General features: G+C 47.0%; 1 protein-coding gene across 3 annotated transcripts in view; it reads right to left on the bottom strand.

The window, feature by feature from the left end:
- Positions 1-13,792, bottom strand: part of ASAP3 (ArfGAP with SH3 domain, ankyrin repeat and PH domain 3) — a 72,881-nt gene that overhangs the window by 26,613 nt on the left and 32,476 nt on the right. For all 3 annotated transcript variants that reach the window (XM_083750704.1, XM_083750705.1, XM_083750706.1), the window contains exons 5-9: positions 8,370-8,419; positions 6,896-7,022; positions 1,797-1,882; positions 1,520-1,595; positions 635-721 (exon numbers count right to left, since the gene is read on the bottom strand). In XM_083750704.1, coding sequence (XP_083606830.1) covers positions 635-721; positions 1,520-1,595; positions 1,797-1,882; positions 6,896-7,022; positions 8,370-8,419 — 426 coding nt within the window. The remainder of the gene's footprint in view (positions 1-634; positions 722-1,519; positions 1,596-1,796; positions 1,883-6,895; positions 7,023-8,369; positions 8,420-13,792) is intronic.

Raw genomic sequence — 13,792 nt, forward strand, 5'->3', positions numbered from 1 at the left:
AAGGTAAAGGGACCCCTGACCATTAGGTCCAGTCGTGGCCGACTCTGGGGTTGCGGCGCTCATCTCGCTTTATTGGCAAGGGAGCCAGCGTACAGCTTCCGGGTCATGTGGCCAGCATGGCTTCTGGTGAACCAGAGCAGCACACAGAAATGCCGTTTACCTTCCCGCCAGAGCAGTACCTATCTATCTACTTGCACTTTGACGTGATTTCGAACTGCTAGGTGGGCAGGAGCTGAGACCGAGAAACGGGAGCACACCCCGTCGCGGGGATTCGAACCACTGACCTTCTGATTGGCAAGTCATAGGCTCTGTGGTTTAACCCACAGTGCCACCCACATCCCCAGGACACTTGGCGATGTGACCTTAGGGCAGCCACAACATCTCAGCTTAATCTTGATAAAATTGGAGGAGGAGGAGAAGAATTATGTTTGCCACCCTTAAGGTCTTTTTTAGAGGAAAGGTTGGAAATAAATGTAATGATCAACAATAGCAGCTACTAAGAGCCTTAAACTCCACAGATGTCTCATCTTCTTTTAAAGCCATCCAGCCTCAAATTAAAACAGAATGGGATCTCGAAGGTGTGCGCAACCTCTTTCACATACACACACACAAAAAGTGCTCACAGGAAACTCACCCCTTTGTTCTCCAGCTGCAGGATGCCTCGGAGGGAGTCGCGGATGCGAGAGAGCTGCTTGACCTCCTCTTCCTTCACTTGATGAAGCTAGAAAGGGAGGAAGATGCTGAGAGGGAAATCAGATGCAAGCTGCACAAACCCGGTCCAGCCCATCACTAACATTGCAGCAGCCACCTCCAAACAACATTCTTAGGCGTTGTTCTGCTGTTGAGACTTGTTCTATTAATCCCAGGGAGTTAAGGGGGTGCAAAATCAAGAGTGAAGTCTCCCACAGAACAAACCTATCTCACTGTAGGGTTCTACAAACTTTGAGGGGTTGATGCAAAACATTTCTATTTGACAGAACCATCTCCATAAAGGAGGACAGACAGTTTTACCCCTTCTGTCACAATGGACTCCCTCAAACCACAAGCTACAAATCTGGGCTTTATTTTTTAAAAAGAATTCAGCTATACCCTCAAACGTAACTATTTATGGAGCTTCATAGGTGAAAAACCACACGGGTCTCTTCACAATGGAAAGAACAACAGAAGAGAGGAGGAATATAGGTCAGTACAGTTACACATACTTGAATAATTCCTTATACACACACTCACACAAGCCCCTCTTTAATCTCCACCCAGGCCAGCAAGAGGCATTGTCAGAACTCAAGGAGATTTTCCAATCAGGCAAAACACTCAAGGAGGTGCAAACTAGGGCCAGTGAGGGGTGTGTGTCCTGGATAGAGTCTCGGGGGCCAGATAGAGTGGCTTGGGGGGCCAAATTTGGTCCCTGGGCCTGAGATTCCCCACCCTGCAGTAAGCCAGTGCTTTAGTCCAGAGCTGCAGGTGCAGTTAAGAGTCCCTTGCAAATGCTTTAGATGAGAGAGATCCCTTAATGACTTACTGCATGTAAGGACGTTGCTAGCTTCTCAATGAATGGGTACAGGTTCTGAGAAGCCTTCCAGCCATCTTGGAAGAAACTGGAAACGTTTCGGTGTTGTCGTTTTCAATCAGCAAAAGAAATGTTTCAAAAAGGGAGGGCGAGAGAGGACATTGTGAAGTTAGCTTGCATTGTCAGAGAGCCACAGCAAAACATGAGTGATCAGCTGTCACTTAAGAAGCCCCTTCACAGGACGTGATGCGGGCAACTGGCCGGAAGCTGGGCTTCCTGAGGCGCTTACTTGTGCTGTGCATGATAGAACTTGATAAGGCTCTGCAGAAAGTCTGGTCCTTGCTTCATTTGGCTTTCGTTGGCTTTCAGAAGATACTAGATGACAGGGGAAGAAAAAAGGAAAATGCCCGGTCAGGATCTAATGATAACAGATCTTTCAAAATGGTGTTGTTGGTAAAGTTGTCACTGAGAGACTACTTTGTTCTCTCCCTTTAGCTGAGATTCCTGCATCGCAGAGGGTTCGACTAGATGACCCTTGAGGTCCCTTTCAACGCTACAATTCTAGGATTAAATGACCTTTGGGGTCCTTTCCAACCCTACAATTCTGTAATTCAATATTGACTGATGCACCTTAATATTTTATGTTAGAATTTAAAATTTCAGAGTGCTTACAGTATCAAAATGAATCTATCTGGACTGGCATACTGTGTTTTGAATGCTGAGGTGCCAGTCTGCATTCTTGTTGAGTCATCAGCCACTTTGGAGGAAAGCAGCATACAAGTTGCATAAGTAAAAAATAAATTTTTTTTTAAAGAAAAGTAAAACAGGCGCCTGCTTCCCTAGAAATCCTAGACACGCCTCATATCTTTCCCCTCCTGCTATTGCTCCTCTGGCACAGAGCTGCGAGCGAAGAAGGACTGCTTCCATGTGCTGTTATTTATTTAACAGTGAAGCTATTCAAAGGGATGACTCACTCGCTGGCGGAGCCCCAACCCTTCCACCCAAATCAAGGAAGAAAGAAAAGGGGGAAAAAACCACACAAAGGAAGAGGGAAGCTGTCACCCGCCCAACACTGGGGAGCTCTTTTAACCCTTCTGGAAAACCCAACCCTTCGCAGCTCACAAGGAGCCAACAGTCAGCCTCCTCTTCCAATTTCTCGCACAGCTGAAAACCCCACATATCAAGATGGCTGAATGCCCTTCGGGAGCCCAAACTCACATTAACCTGTTTCACCGACCTGCAAAGACTGTTGCCTTAAGCAGCTGGGGGTGAGGAAGGTATTTCTTTCCCCCAATAGCTGTACATAACATTACACCAAGGGGCCCCACAGACAGAACAGCCAGAAACTACTGCAAGAACATCAGAACCCTGAAGCCCCATCCTGGTTCTTAGGGCAGCCAACCAGATGCCATTAAAGGAAGCCGCCAAGCAGGACCTGAGCACAACAGGAAGGCAAGTCTTGCACTCACAAGCAGGAGTCCGCCATTCTGCAGCGCTCACCATCCTCACCACAGCAAGTGTCTGTTTGGCAAGAGTAACAAGAGGCACCTGGTTTCAGATGGAGGGTTGCATTTTCCCGTGGGCAACCTCGCAAGCCAATGATTGGCAGCTTCAGAAACAACCGGTACTAGCCAGAGACTGTTGGAGGCTGGTCCACCAGGGCGATTAGGGCACTGCCCCACCAACCTCAGTCGGCTCTCTATCAGCCATCACCTGCCTATTTACTTAGATCACATTTACATCATGCGTTTAAAGTATATAAAGGTAAAGGGACCCCTGACCATTAGGTCCAGTCGTGGCCGACTCTGGAGTTGCGGTGCTCATCCTGCTTTATTGGCCAAGGGAGCCGGCATACAGCTTCCGGGTCATGTGGCCAGCATGACTAAGCCACTTCTGGAGAACCAGAGCAGCGCACGGAAACATCGTTTACCTTCCCGCCAGAGTGGTACCTATTTATCTACTTGCACTTTGACGTGCTTTCAAACTGCTAAGTGGGCAGGAGCAGGGACCGAGCAATGGGAGCTCACCCCGTCGCGGGGATTCGAACCGCCAACCTTCTGATCGGCAGGTCCTAGGCTCTGTGGTTTAACCCACAGCGCCACCCGCGTCCCTCATATGGCTCATATTAAAGCATATGGCTTCCCCCAAGGAATCCTGGGAACTATAGTTTTCCCACTGCAGAGCTACAATTTCCAGTACCCTTAAACTACAGTTCTGTGATTTTTTGGGGGGGGTTGGGGGGTTGGGTGATTTTAATATGCTTAAAATGGATGGTGTGGTTGTGAGCCTACAGTCCAGAGGGTTGCATTAGCTGTCAGCTTCCCACGGCACTGCCCTTGCAGAATTCAGCAGGCAGGATGGGAACATCACTAGAATTAGTTGGCCCTGCTCGTCATTGGCTCAGTTTCCACTTCCTGTTGGCCGCCCTACCATCTGCCCCACCAAACTCAGTGGTCACTTGCCACCATGGACCCGAGGGGAACAGTGGGCAAAGCAACATATCGGACTCTCACCTTTGTACAGAAGCTGTGCAAACGCCAGGGCTTTACACACACACACACACACACACACACACACACACACACACACTTAACTCAGCCTCCATCTAAGCAAGCAAGGAAGCAAGAGGCCTCACCAAGGATACATATTCAGCAAAAGCACTAGGTGAGAGTACAGAGCACAGCTGGGGGAATCCCAGCCACATGTGGACCTAGAGCCAAGGGTGTCACATCCTGGCTTAGAAGAAGGCACAGGGAATTATCCCCAATTCCAAGCAGAAAGTTGGAGTTGGCAGTTGGAGCCCCTGATTTCTCCTCCAGCTCTGAAAAGCTGGAGAGGGCTGTTTCAGCAGTAAGGGAAATGTGTCCCTTACAACTTGGCTACCCAGAAAAGCAGATGTGTTCTTACCTCCTGCTGTAGTAGACAGAAGGGGGTTGTGCCTGGTCTCTCATGGTGTCAGGGACTAAGGCTGCAGCGCATAGTTATGGAACTTGCTCCTGCAGGAGGCAATGACCAAGCCATCAACCAAAGATGGCTTTAAAAGAGGATTAGACAAATGCATGGAAGAGAGGGCTGCTGATGGCTACTAGTCACAAAGGCTATGATCTGCTTCCACATCTACCTGGTTATATCCATTCTGCCCCACCGATTTCAGTGGGTCTGCTAGAAGCACAACTACCGATAAGTCTGGATGCCCCTATGAACTCACCTTTTCACGATATCTGCACATATTGCTCTGACAAATGCAAGTCACACACGACAGCTGTTGGTAACAGACACAAACAAGTCTTGACGCGTCCACAGCTGCGGGCCTCGCAAACAACCAGGAAATGTACAGAACTAACTAGCACCGTATTGCTAGGCAAGGCTCCCTTACGTATTGCAACATGCAAGGAAGACAAGCTCCTTTTGCCAAGTCGAAGTCATTCTTTGGCAGGTCCAGGGCTCAGGTGGCTTTAAGCATATGCAACAAGTTCCATGGAGCCAGAGAGAATCTTTCAGAATGCAATGGAAAAAATGTTCTCCGGAGACAGCCGAGCAATGCTGCGGAGAGGCTGCCAGAGGTATGTGGTTTCCATAAATTTGTGGATTCCACCGTCCAATCACCAAGTGTTTAATACACCTTTGGGACAATCCAGCGCTGTATGACTGGTTGGGAGAACAGCAGGGCTGCAACAGGCGGGGGGTGGGGAGGGGAGATGTGTAGCGATTAGAAAACATTTCCAGCTGCTTGGATTCCTTCCTACATGGGAGGGGTTATCATTAGCTTTATTGTGTCTCCCCCAGTCCTACCCTGGCCTTTGGTGAAAGTTAGGCCTCTTCCAAGCATCCTTTCCAGAAAAATGCAACAGGGAAAGGTTTGGGCCTCCAGCCGAGGAGACGTTCTAAGCCCTGATGCCTCCTGAAGTTGCCCCATTTCTCCATCACAGGCGTAGCCAATGTGGTTCTCTCCAGATGTTGTTGGACTCCAACTCCCAACAACCTCAGCCAACATGGCCAATGCTGAGGGATGGGGGAATATGCTCTTCAACAACATCTGGAGGGCATCATGTTGAGTATTCCCATTCCATCCTATCAGTGTTCCTTCCATCCTGTTAATTTCTTCCTTATTTGTCCTGGCTTTTCAAAGCAGGGGCAGAGAGTGTCTGGTCTGTGGACCAATCCTGGCCCACCAAGGCACCCATCTTGGCCCATGAGGCCATTATCTCCAAACCACAGCTTGCATCACTGGGTCACGTCAGCTGAAGGGAAGGGGGGTTGGTTTCAATTGTGCCCGGTGCTACTACGCCAGCATGTCCCCCACCCTTCAGGGAATGTGGTGGCAAAGCTGACCTTTCCCCCCCCCCACGCTGTGTGTCAATTTTGAGAAGTGGAAGGGACCACCCACCTATCACTCACCTGACACCATCATGATGTCTGAAATGGCCATGCCCACCTCTTAGAGTTGGCCCTGTGGAAGGGGATGGGAGATAAGGATGTGTCCCACCAGGCCAAATGGATTCCCCACCAGTTTTAACATCTCTCCCCCCCCCCCCATTTAATAACTTTCTTTCCTTTTTCCTGGTTGCATGATTTGGGAAAAAGAAGGTACTTCCTCAGGCTCCCAGGAACAAACTTGTAGGCATGTGTACATGCGTGCATTGTGTGTTTAGGAGGCATACTAAAGTCAGAAAGGAGTTGCTCTCATTTGCTTTCCAGAACAGTAGCTATATTGGTCTCTCTGCACGTTCTGTATACTCAAGTACTACCTCTCCCCACATGAACCAACACAAGAACTGGCCTTCTCAGTGGTGGCTCCCTGCTTATGGAACACTCTCCCCCTGGAAGGCATACCTGGTGCCATCACTATCTATTTTTAGGAGCCAGGCAAAAACTTTGGTTTCTCCCCTGCCAGGCGTTTGGCCTTTAATTTGCAGGGGTTTTGATATCTGTGGCCTCCTCCAGTGCCTTTTCTATAAATATGATTGTGTTTTTAGCTTTTACTTTGTTTCAGTTTTACGTTGGTTTTAATCTATGTGCTCCTTTTTTGTTGTGGCTTTGAGTTTCTTCTCATTTTAGAACGCGACTAGTAAGTGCAACAAATAGCAATTTAATAATAACAATACACCAACAGCATCCAGGCCCCAACAGATTACCCCCAAGAGAAGGTGTCCTCTGGAAAAGAAAAAGTTTTCTACTCCCGGGTCAAATGAACAGCCCAGAAAGTATCAAGTAAGTCTCCCAGAGTTTTTAGGTTTGAGCCAAAGGGCCTAAGTAGCTGCTGAGGACCAGTTAACCCCAAGCACCTATGCAGTTATGCCCACACAGGGCCCAGCCAAGGCTTTGCTGTCAGGGTCAGGCATCCAATCCTAGGAGGAATAAACACCATCCTTTTCAGGGAGTTCCTACCTCACACATCTGAAGCTGGAAAGTGCGGCGCTCCTTCTGCAGGTCCTCAGTGATTTCTGCAGCCGATGGTTCGGCCTGAATGACTCCAGATATCTTGGCTCGCTCCTTCTCCTTTTCCATCTTTGCTCTAGGAGAATGAGGAATGCCAAAGATAATGCAACAGCTACAACTCCCATCAGCCTTGATCACTGGCTGTGCTCTGTCTGGAGTGCTGATGGGAGTTGGAGTCCAACAACATCTGGATGGACACAGGTTCCCCATCCCAACCACACCCATGGTTTAGAGATGATGGCGACTGTGTATGAGCCTGCGACAGCCACCATCCTAGATGTACTAGGAGCCAGCCTGCCTCCGAATGCCAGATGCTGGGGAGAATACAACTGGGGAGAGCACTGTTGCACCCAATGCCCTGCTTGTGGGCTTTCCATTGGCACATCCAGTTTGGCCACTGTGAGAGCAAGATGCTGAACTAGATGGGTCTTTGGCCTGATCCAGCAGACCGCCTCTTATGTTCTAACACAACTCACAGCCTTTCCTGTTATGGCAGTCTGCACTATATATTATATGTCTAATTACATAATAGTAATTATTTCTAAATTGGCACCCATACATACAAATTAGAGCATGCAATTCTACACAGGCATGTGTCTTCTATCCTTTTTACCTTGGTGGTACGTAAGTGGTGATCCTACCACAGTTGTATTCATACAGGCTGCAAGCAAGCCAGCTACATGGCAGAAGAAAATTGTCACGTGTTAAGTAGGGGTGTTTTTTAAAATTCACCCATGGTATGCAACTGCTGTGGCCCATTTCATTACCTCTGGGACCAATGCAACAACTAAACACTTTTCTGTTGTTTTTATGGGGGGGGAGATCCCACAGAAATATAATGGAGATCAGAGCTAGGAAACTTAAGAGTCAAACTACTGGTCCATTTAGCTCAGTATTACCCATGCAAGGATGGAGAAACCAGCTTTCCAGATGTTGCTAGACTACAACTCCCATCAGCCCCTTGCAGATCTCATCCTCCTCCCCAAGTCGGATCTGGAGGCTTCAGAGGACCTAGAACTGTCTTGCCCAACCTAGTGTCCCCAAACAGTCCCACCAGCCCTAGCCAGCAAGGACAATGGTTAATGGGGATGGGTATTATGGTTCAATAGCATGTGAAGGGTCCACAGGTCCACCTCTCATCTACGCTGACAAATAGCAGCTATTCAAGATATCAGAAAAGAGCGTTTCCCAGTCCCTCCTGGAGAACACCACAAATTGAACCTGGGGACCTTCTGCTGGCAAGCTACAGGTTCTAGCACAGCCACCAGAATGGTACTGGAAAGCACAGCGGCACAAATAAATAAGTAGCCGTCTCATTGGCTGACGCCAGCTCTGCCACCTCCCATGCCGCTGAACCCACAACAAAACACCTCTGTTTGAGAGGAGATGGGGAAATGAGCCAGAGGCAGCAGGGGTTACTTACACTTTGGTCTCATAATCCTTCCAGGCCTTTTCAATCTGCTTCTTGGAATCCTGCCAAGCAAGAGGGGGGCAGAGTTAGCAGGGGAGTCCCCAAGGTGGAGTGGGGGGGGGAGAAATGGGAAGACGGTGCAGCCACCCCCTACCGAACCACCAAAACCTTTCCTCCTGCCAATGGCAAGAAAGCAGAACATATTGATTACAGCAAGGAGAAGTTGTTAGCTGTTAAGCCGTCTCAACAGAAGCATCCCCCAGGCCAGAGGCTGAAAAATCCAAGTCTTCGCTTCTCTGCACTTCAGTTGATTTCTGGACCGTAGGGCCAGTTGGCCATGGGACAGAAAGGGCATCTGTTCAGCAGGCCTGGAGCCAGAATTCTGCTATGGGGAGTGGATGTGGGGAGAGTGCTAAGGGATTCTTGTAAGAGCTTAGTAAAACAAAAGTCTGGGTTTGTTTATTTTTTTAATGCCTCAAGTGCCTAAGCATCATTCCCTAACGCTAGTGCCTTTTGCATTCATTGCTCGGAACCAAGCTGGTTTCTTACTTGGCAACTGTGCAGAAAACAGCCTGGGTGTTTGTTTGTTTGTTCATACATACATACATAGTCAGGCTCAATTTTTCAAGTGGAGATCCTTGCCAACACAGCACCAGTCATGCAAAAGAGGAAAGTAAAAGCAAGTTTGAGGCTGGACCATTAGGGCAAGTGGAGAACCGCCCACCAACTTCAGTCCACCTTCAGTCAGCACCCAACTTCCCGCTTTCTTACTCACAACCAATCCAGAGGGTCGCTCCAGTTCCCAGAGTTCCCTGTGAAGAGGGATTGGTGGTTAAACCACTCTGGGAATTGCAACTCTAGAAGGAGGAAAGGGGTTTTCCCTAACAACTCCCTGCCCCCTTGAGAAACTACAGCTCCCAGAATTCTTTGGGGGCAAGCAGTGACCATTTATAAAGTGGTATCAAAGGGCTTCCAATGTATGGTGTGAAAGTGGTGTGAAGTAGCTAGCCTACCTCAATAGGGAAGGAGAAGAGGGGAAAGCTCAAGGGTTCCCTGTGCAGGGGAAGGGAAAAGGCAGGAGTCAAGGAGATTTATGGCGTATCTGCAGTTGCAGCCTCTGGCTTGCTATTTCGACAAACACCCCACGCCTTCAGGGTTGCACCACAGACCAGGACTTGATGACGTCACTCTGCTCTGAGCCCGGGTGTCAAAGGAAAAGGCTGCTGAACTGGATCCCAGGGTGTGATGGGAAGGGAAAGGGAGCTCAAGGTGGCATACATGGTTCTTCCCCTTGTATAATCTCCACAGCAACCCTGCGAGGTAGAGGCAGTGACTGGCTACCCGGTGAGCTTTATGGCTGAGTGGAGATTTAAACCCAGGTCTTTCATGTCAAGAGTCTAACACACCACCACAGTGGTATAGATTTGGGACAGTGGGGAGGGAGAGGAAAAGAAAGCTAGATTCTGGTGGGAGGAGCTTCCCCTTGCATGCATGAGCAAATTGTATTTCAGAGGGGGGCAGGATCTCACCCCTGACATGCACAGAGCATTACTACCACCCTATGAGCTGCACTGGCAGGCAGACCCACAAAAGTGCCACTATGCTACAAGCATTAGTCAGTAATATCAAAAGCAACATGATGGACAGAAACAATTACAATGTGAAAAACTTTATGGACTAATTCAAAATATCAAAACTAACAAACTGAAGTCTCTGAAAGTCCTTAAATGAATCATGGTGCCAGACTTCACCCAGCGGAGAACAAGCCAGTGTGGTGTTGTGGTTAAGAGCAGTAGACTCGTAATCTGGGGAACCAGGTTCGTGCCTCCGCTCCTCCACATGCAGCTGCTGGGTGACCTTGGGCTAGTCACACTTCTCTGAAGTCTCTCAGCCTCACTCACCTCACAGAATGTTTGTTGTGGGGGAGGAAGGGAAAGGCAAATGTTAGCCACTTTGAGACTCCTTCGGGTAGTGATAAAGCGGGATATCAAATCCAAACTCTTCTCCTCTTCTTCTTCTTCTTCTTCTTGTATAATCAGCAAATGTCCGATTCTGATGTCCAGCTCTGAACTCTGCTGAACAGTGTTTCCGAATAACTACTGTTTTGTTGAATTCTTCATCAGCCAATGAGTTCAACACTCGTGAGTAGAAAGATATACAATTTCTTCCTTAACCAATCTTTTTTCGAATAGATATAATATACATGAGAATGAAAAATACTCACAGATTCCGTGACCAAGAAAAAGAGACGGTGGAAGAAGATTGGAAGAAATTTAAAGTATACCTTAAAAATTGTTGTAAAATTGATGAGTGCTAAAATGTCAAGGGAAAGGAAAATATAGAATTACAGCTGTAATTGATTAAGTATGAGAAGAAGCTTAAAAAGAAAATAAGTAATTAATTAATTGGTATGAAGAGTTGTTGAAGAAATTTTAAAACAGGGATGCAGAAAAGGGGAGGTAAGGGGAAGTCCGAGAAGCAAGGTTTATGAAAAAGAGGTTTTGAAATTATACATGTTTATATGTTTTTGTTTGTTTATGTTTGTGTGTTGTTTTGTTTTTAATTTGTGTTGGAAAACTAATAAAAAATTATTAAAAAAAAGAGAGAATGAAAAATACTCTGGAACAGTGCACATGCGATTATGTAGTCAGTAGCAACAAACTGTGCTGAGCTGTTAAGAGGGAGGGGTTGTAAAAACCAAACACAACATTTCTCCCCCAATAAAAAATGTGGCACAGTCTACTACACAGAAATGTGTAGCACAAAGCTGACTTTCCAGTCTTGCCAGTTTCCTCTGGACCAGGTATCTGGGGAGAATACACCAGGAAATAAGGCTTAAGAAGGGAAGGACAGACATAGCAGGATTTGCCACTCAAAAGTTCTAGCATGTGACCGATATATGGTACTTTGCATGCTGAAAGTCCCATGTTCAGCTCCCGGAATCTCCTGGTAGGGCCAGGAGTGCCCCCATCTAAAACCCTGGAGAGCCACTGCCAGCCACTGTAGACAATGGCAATGCAGATGGTTTGACCATGTATAAGGCAGCTTCATGAGTGAGGAGGAATTAAAGAACCTCTTAATGAGGGTGAAAGGGAAGAGTGCAATATATGGTCTAAAGCTCAACATAAAAAAAACGAAGATCATGGCCACTGGTCCCATCACCTCCTGGCAAATAGAAGGGGAAGAAATGGAGGCAGTGAGAGGTTTTACTTTCTTGGGCTCCACGATCACTGCAGATGGTGACAGCAGTCACGAAATTAAAAGACGCCTGCTTCTTGGGAGAAAAGCAATGACAAACCTAGACAGCATCTTAAAAAGTAGAGACATCACCTTGCCAACAAAGGTCCGTATAGTAAAAGCTATTGTTTTCCCAGTAGTGGTGTATGGAAGTGAGAGCTGGACCATAAAGAAGACTGATCGCCGAAGAATTGGTGCTTTTGAATTATGGTGCTGGAGGAGACTCTTGAAAGTCCCATGGACTGCAAGAAGATCAAACCTATCCATTCTTAAGGAAATCAGCCCTGAGTGCTCCCTGGAAGGACAGATCCTGAAGCTGAGGCTCCAATACTTTGGCCACCTCATGAGAAGAGAAGACTCCCTGGAAAAGACCCTGATGTTGGGAAAGATGGAAGGCACAAGAAGAAGGGGAGGACAGAGGATGAGATGGTTGGACAGTGTTCTCGAAGCTACCAGCATGAGTCTGACCAAACTGCGGGAGGCAGTGGAAGACAGGAGTGCCTGGCGTGCTCTGGTCCATGGGGTCACGAAGAGTCAGACACGACTAAATGTCTAAATAACAAGGCAGCTTCCTGTGTTCCATGGCCCAAACCACAAAGAACCATGGTTCTGTGACCTGGGCAAGGGTGCCTTGCAAGGGTGCAATCAGCAAACTGCTAAAATAAGCTTTCATCAAAAGAAAACGAAAAACAGCAAGTTTCTGGTGCTCTTGGATCTATGCCCAAAGGCTGGTAAAATCCCAGAATGGGGTTGAAGAAAGGAAGAGAGGGAGATGGAGCCATCCCTCCTCTGCCTGCCTGCTCACTTCCTTGCAATTACTGATGTCCACATTATTTGAGTGGGTGCTGTGGGCATCACTGGGACATTTCACTTCCTCATCCTCCTCCTCTCGCCTGTCACTACCGAGAAATGGAAAGTGAGAAAGTGACACTTTCCTGGCACCGATCCAGATTACAAAATATTGTGCTAATATCCTGAGAAATATATTGTATAAGTATGGAGCAATGTAAATGGAATTTAAATATGAATTCAGGAGATCTAGGCTCTCCACAGCTACTGTGGGCACCGGCAGCTGGCTCCTCTGCATGGTTACACAGAAGAAAGTCCCGTCCAGCTCAGTTGGCGAATGCTCCCAATAAAATATGCATACGTGTGCAATTCCACTGTACCCTAATGATATACTATAATGAGGTTTAGCTGAATATGCTAAATTTATTACCACTCTTTCATTACATCATAGAAACATTTTCTGATACAGTCTTCTCCTAAAAAATAAAAAAGCAGCATGCCTTGGGTTTTCTGCATAACATAATGTCTACTTGCTAAGCGCACTACTTCAAGGCAGCACTACTGCAATGCACCCCAAGTGGGGCTTCCCTTGTACAAAATGCTGCAGCATGATTGCTGGCACAAGCGAGAGTCAGCATATTGCACACCTGTGCTCAAAAATCTGCACTGGCTTCCAATTTGCTATTGGGTTGAGTTCAAGGTGTTACTACTGGTATAAAGCACTTAACGGCTTGAGACCAGATTACTTAAGGGATCGCCTTACCCCATACGTGCTGACTCAATTCCTCCAGTCTGCAGAATCTTCTGCAGATTGCACTTCTTGCAATCCTGCACTTCTGCAAGTGTCATGCCATGTTCATTCTGTGTTTGAAAGGAGCCATTCCTTTAGCGTGGCAACAACCTATACTTTGGAACTCCCTGCCTGCTAATATTGGGCAAGGGCAATCACTGCACAGTTTTAGACACCTGCTGAAAACTTTGGTTATATCTGCTCTTAAATTTGTCTTAGATGTTTGTGGTTTCTTGGTTATAGATCTTTTTAAACAGTTTTTTAAATGTTTTAAATAAGTCTATTTCATTTTTGTATTTTTCTTTTTTAATCACAGAAGTGTTAGCCACCCTAGGATCTTTTGTAAATAAGAGAGGGGTATAAATGCAATATAATAAATCAGTAAATTGCATCCCGATTCGTTTAATTACACAGGCACTACATCATAGGTCTGTTTTGAACATTTCCTTTTTCTTAAGAATGCCAGAAAACTCCACATTTAAACTGCACACATTTTGCAGGTGCTTTTTATGTGAGATTTCCATTCTTCAGTGTGTTTGACAAGACACTGGCACAACAGAACAAGCGATGTGTTGGGACATCAAACCTTGGGCTCCAGGCACCTCTATTTGGACACATC

This window comes from Podarcis gaigeae, assembly GCF_964106915.1.
Source record: "Podarcis gaigeae genome assembly, chromosome: 8".
In the NCBI taxonomy this organism is placed as follows: domain Eukaryota; kingdom Metazoa; phylum Chordata; class Lepidosauria; order Squamata; family Lacertidae; genus Podarcis; species Podarcis gaigeae.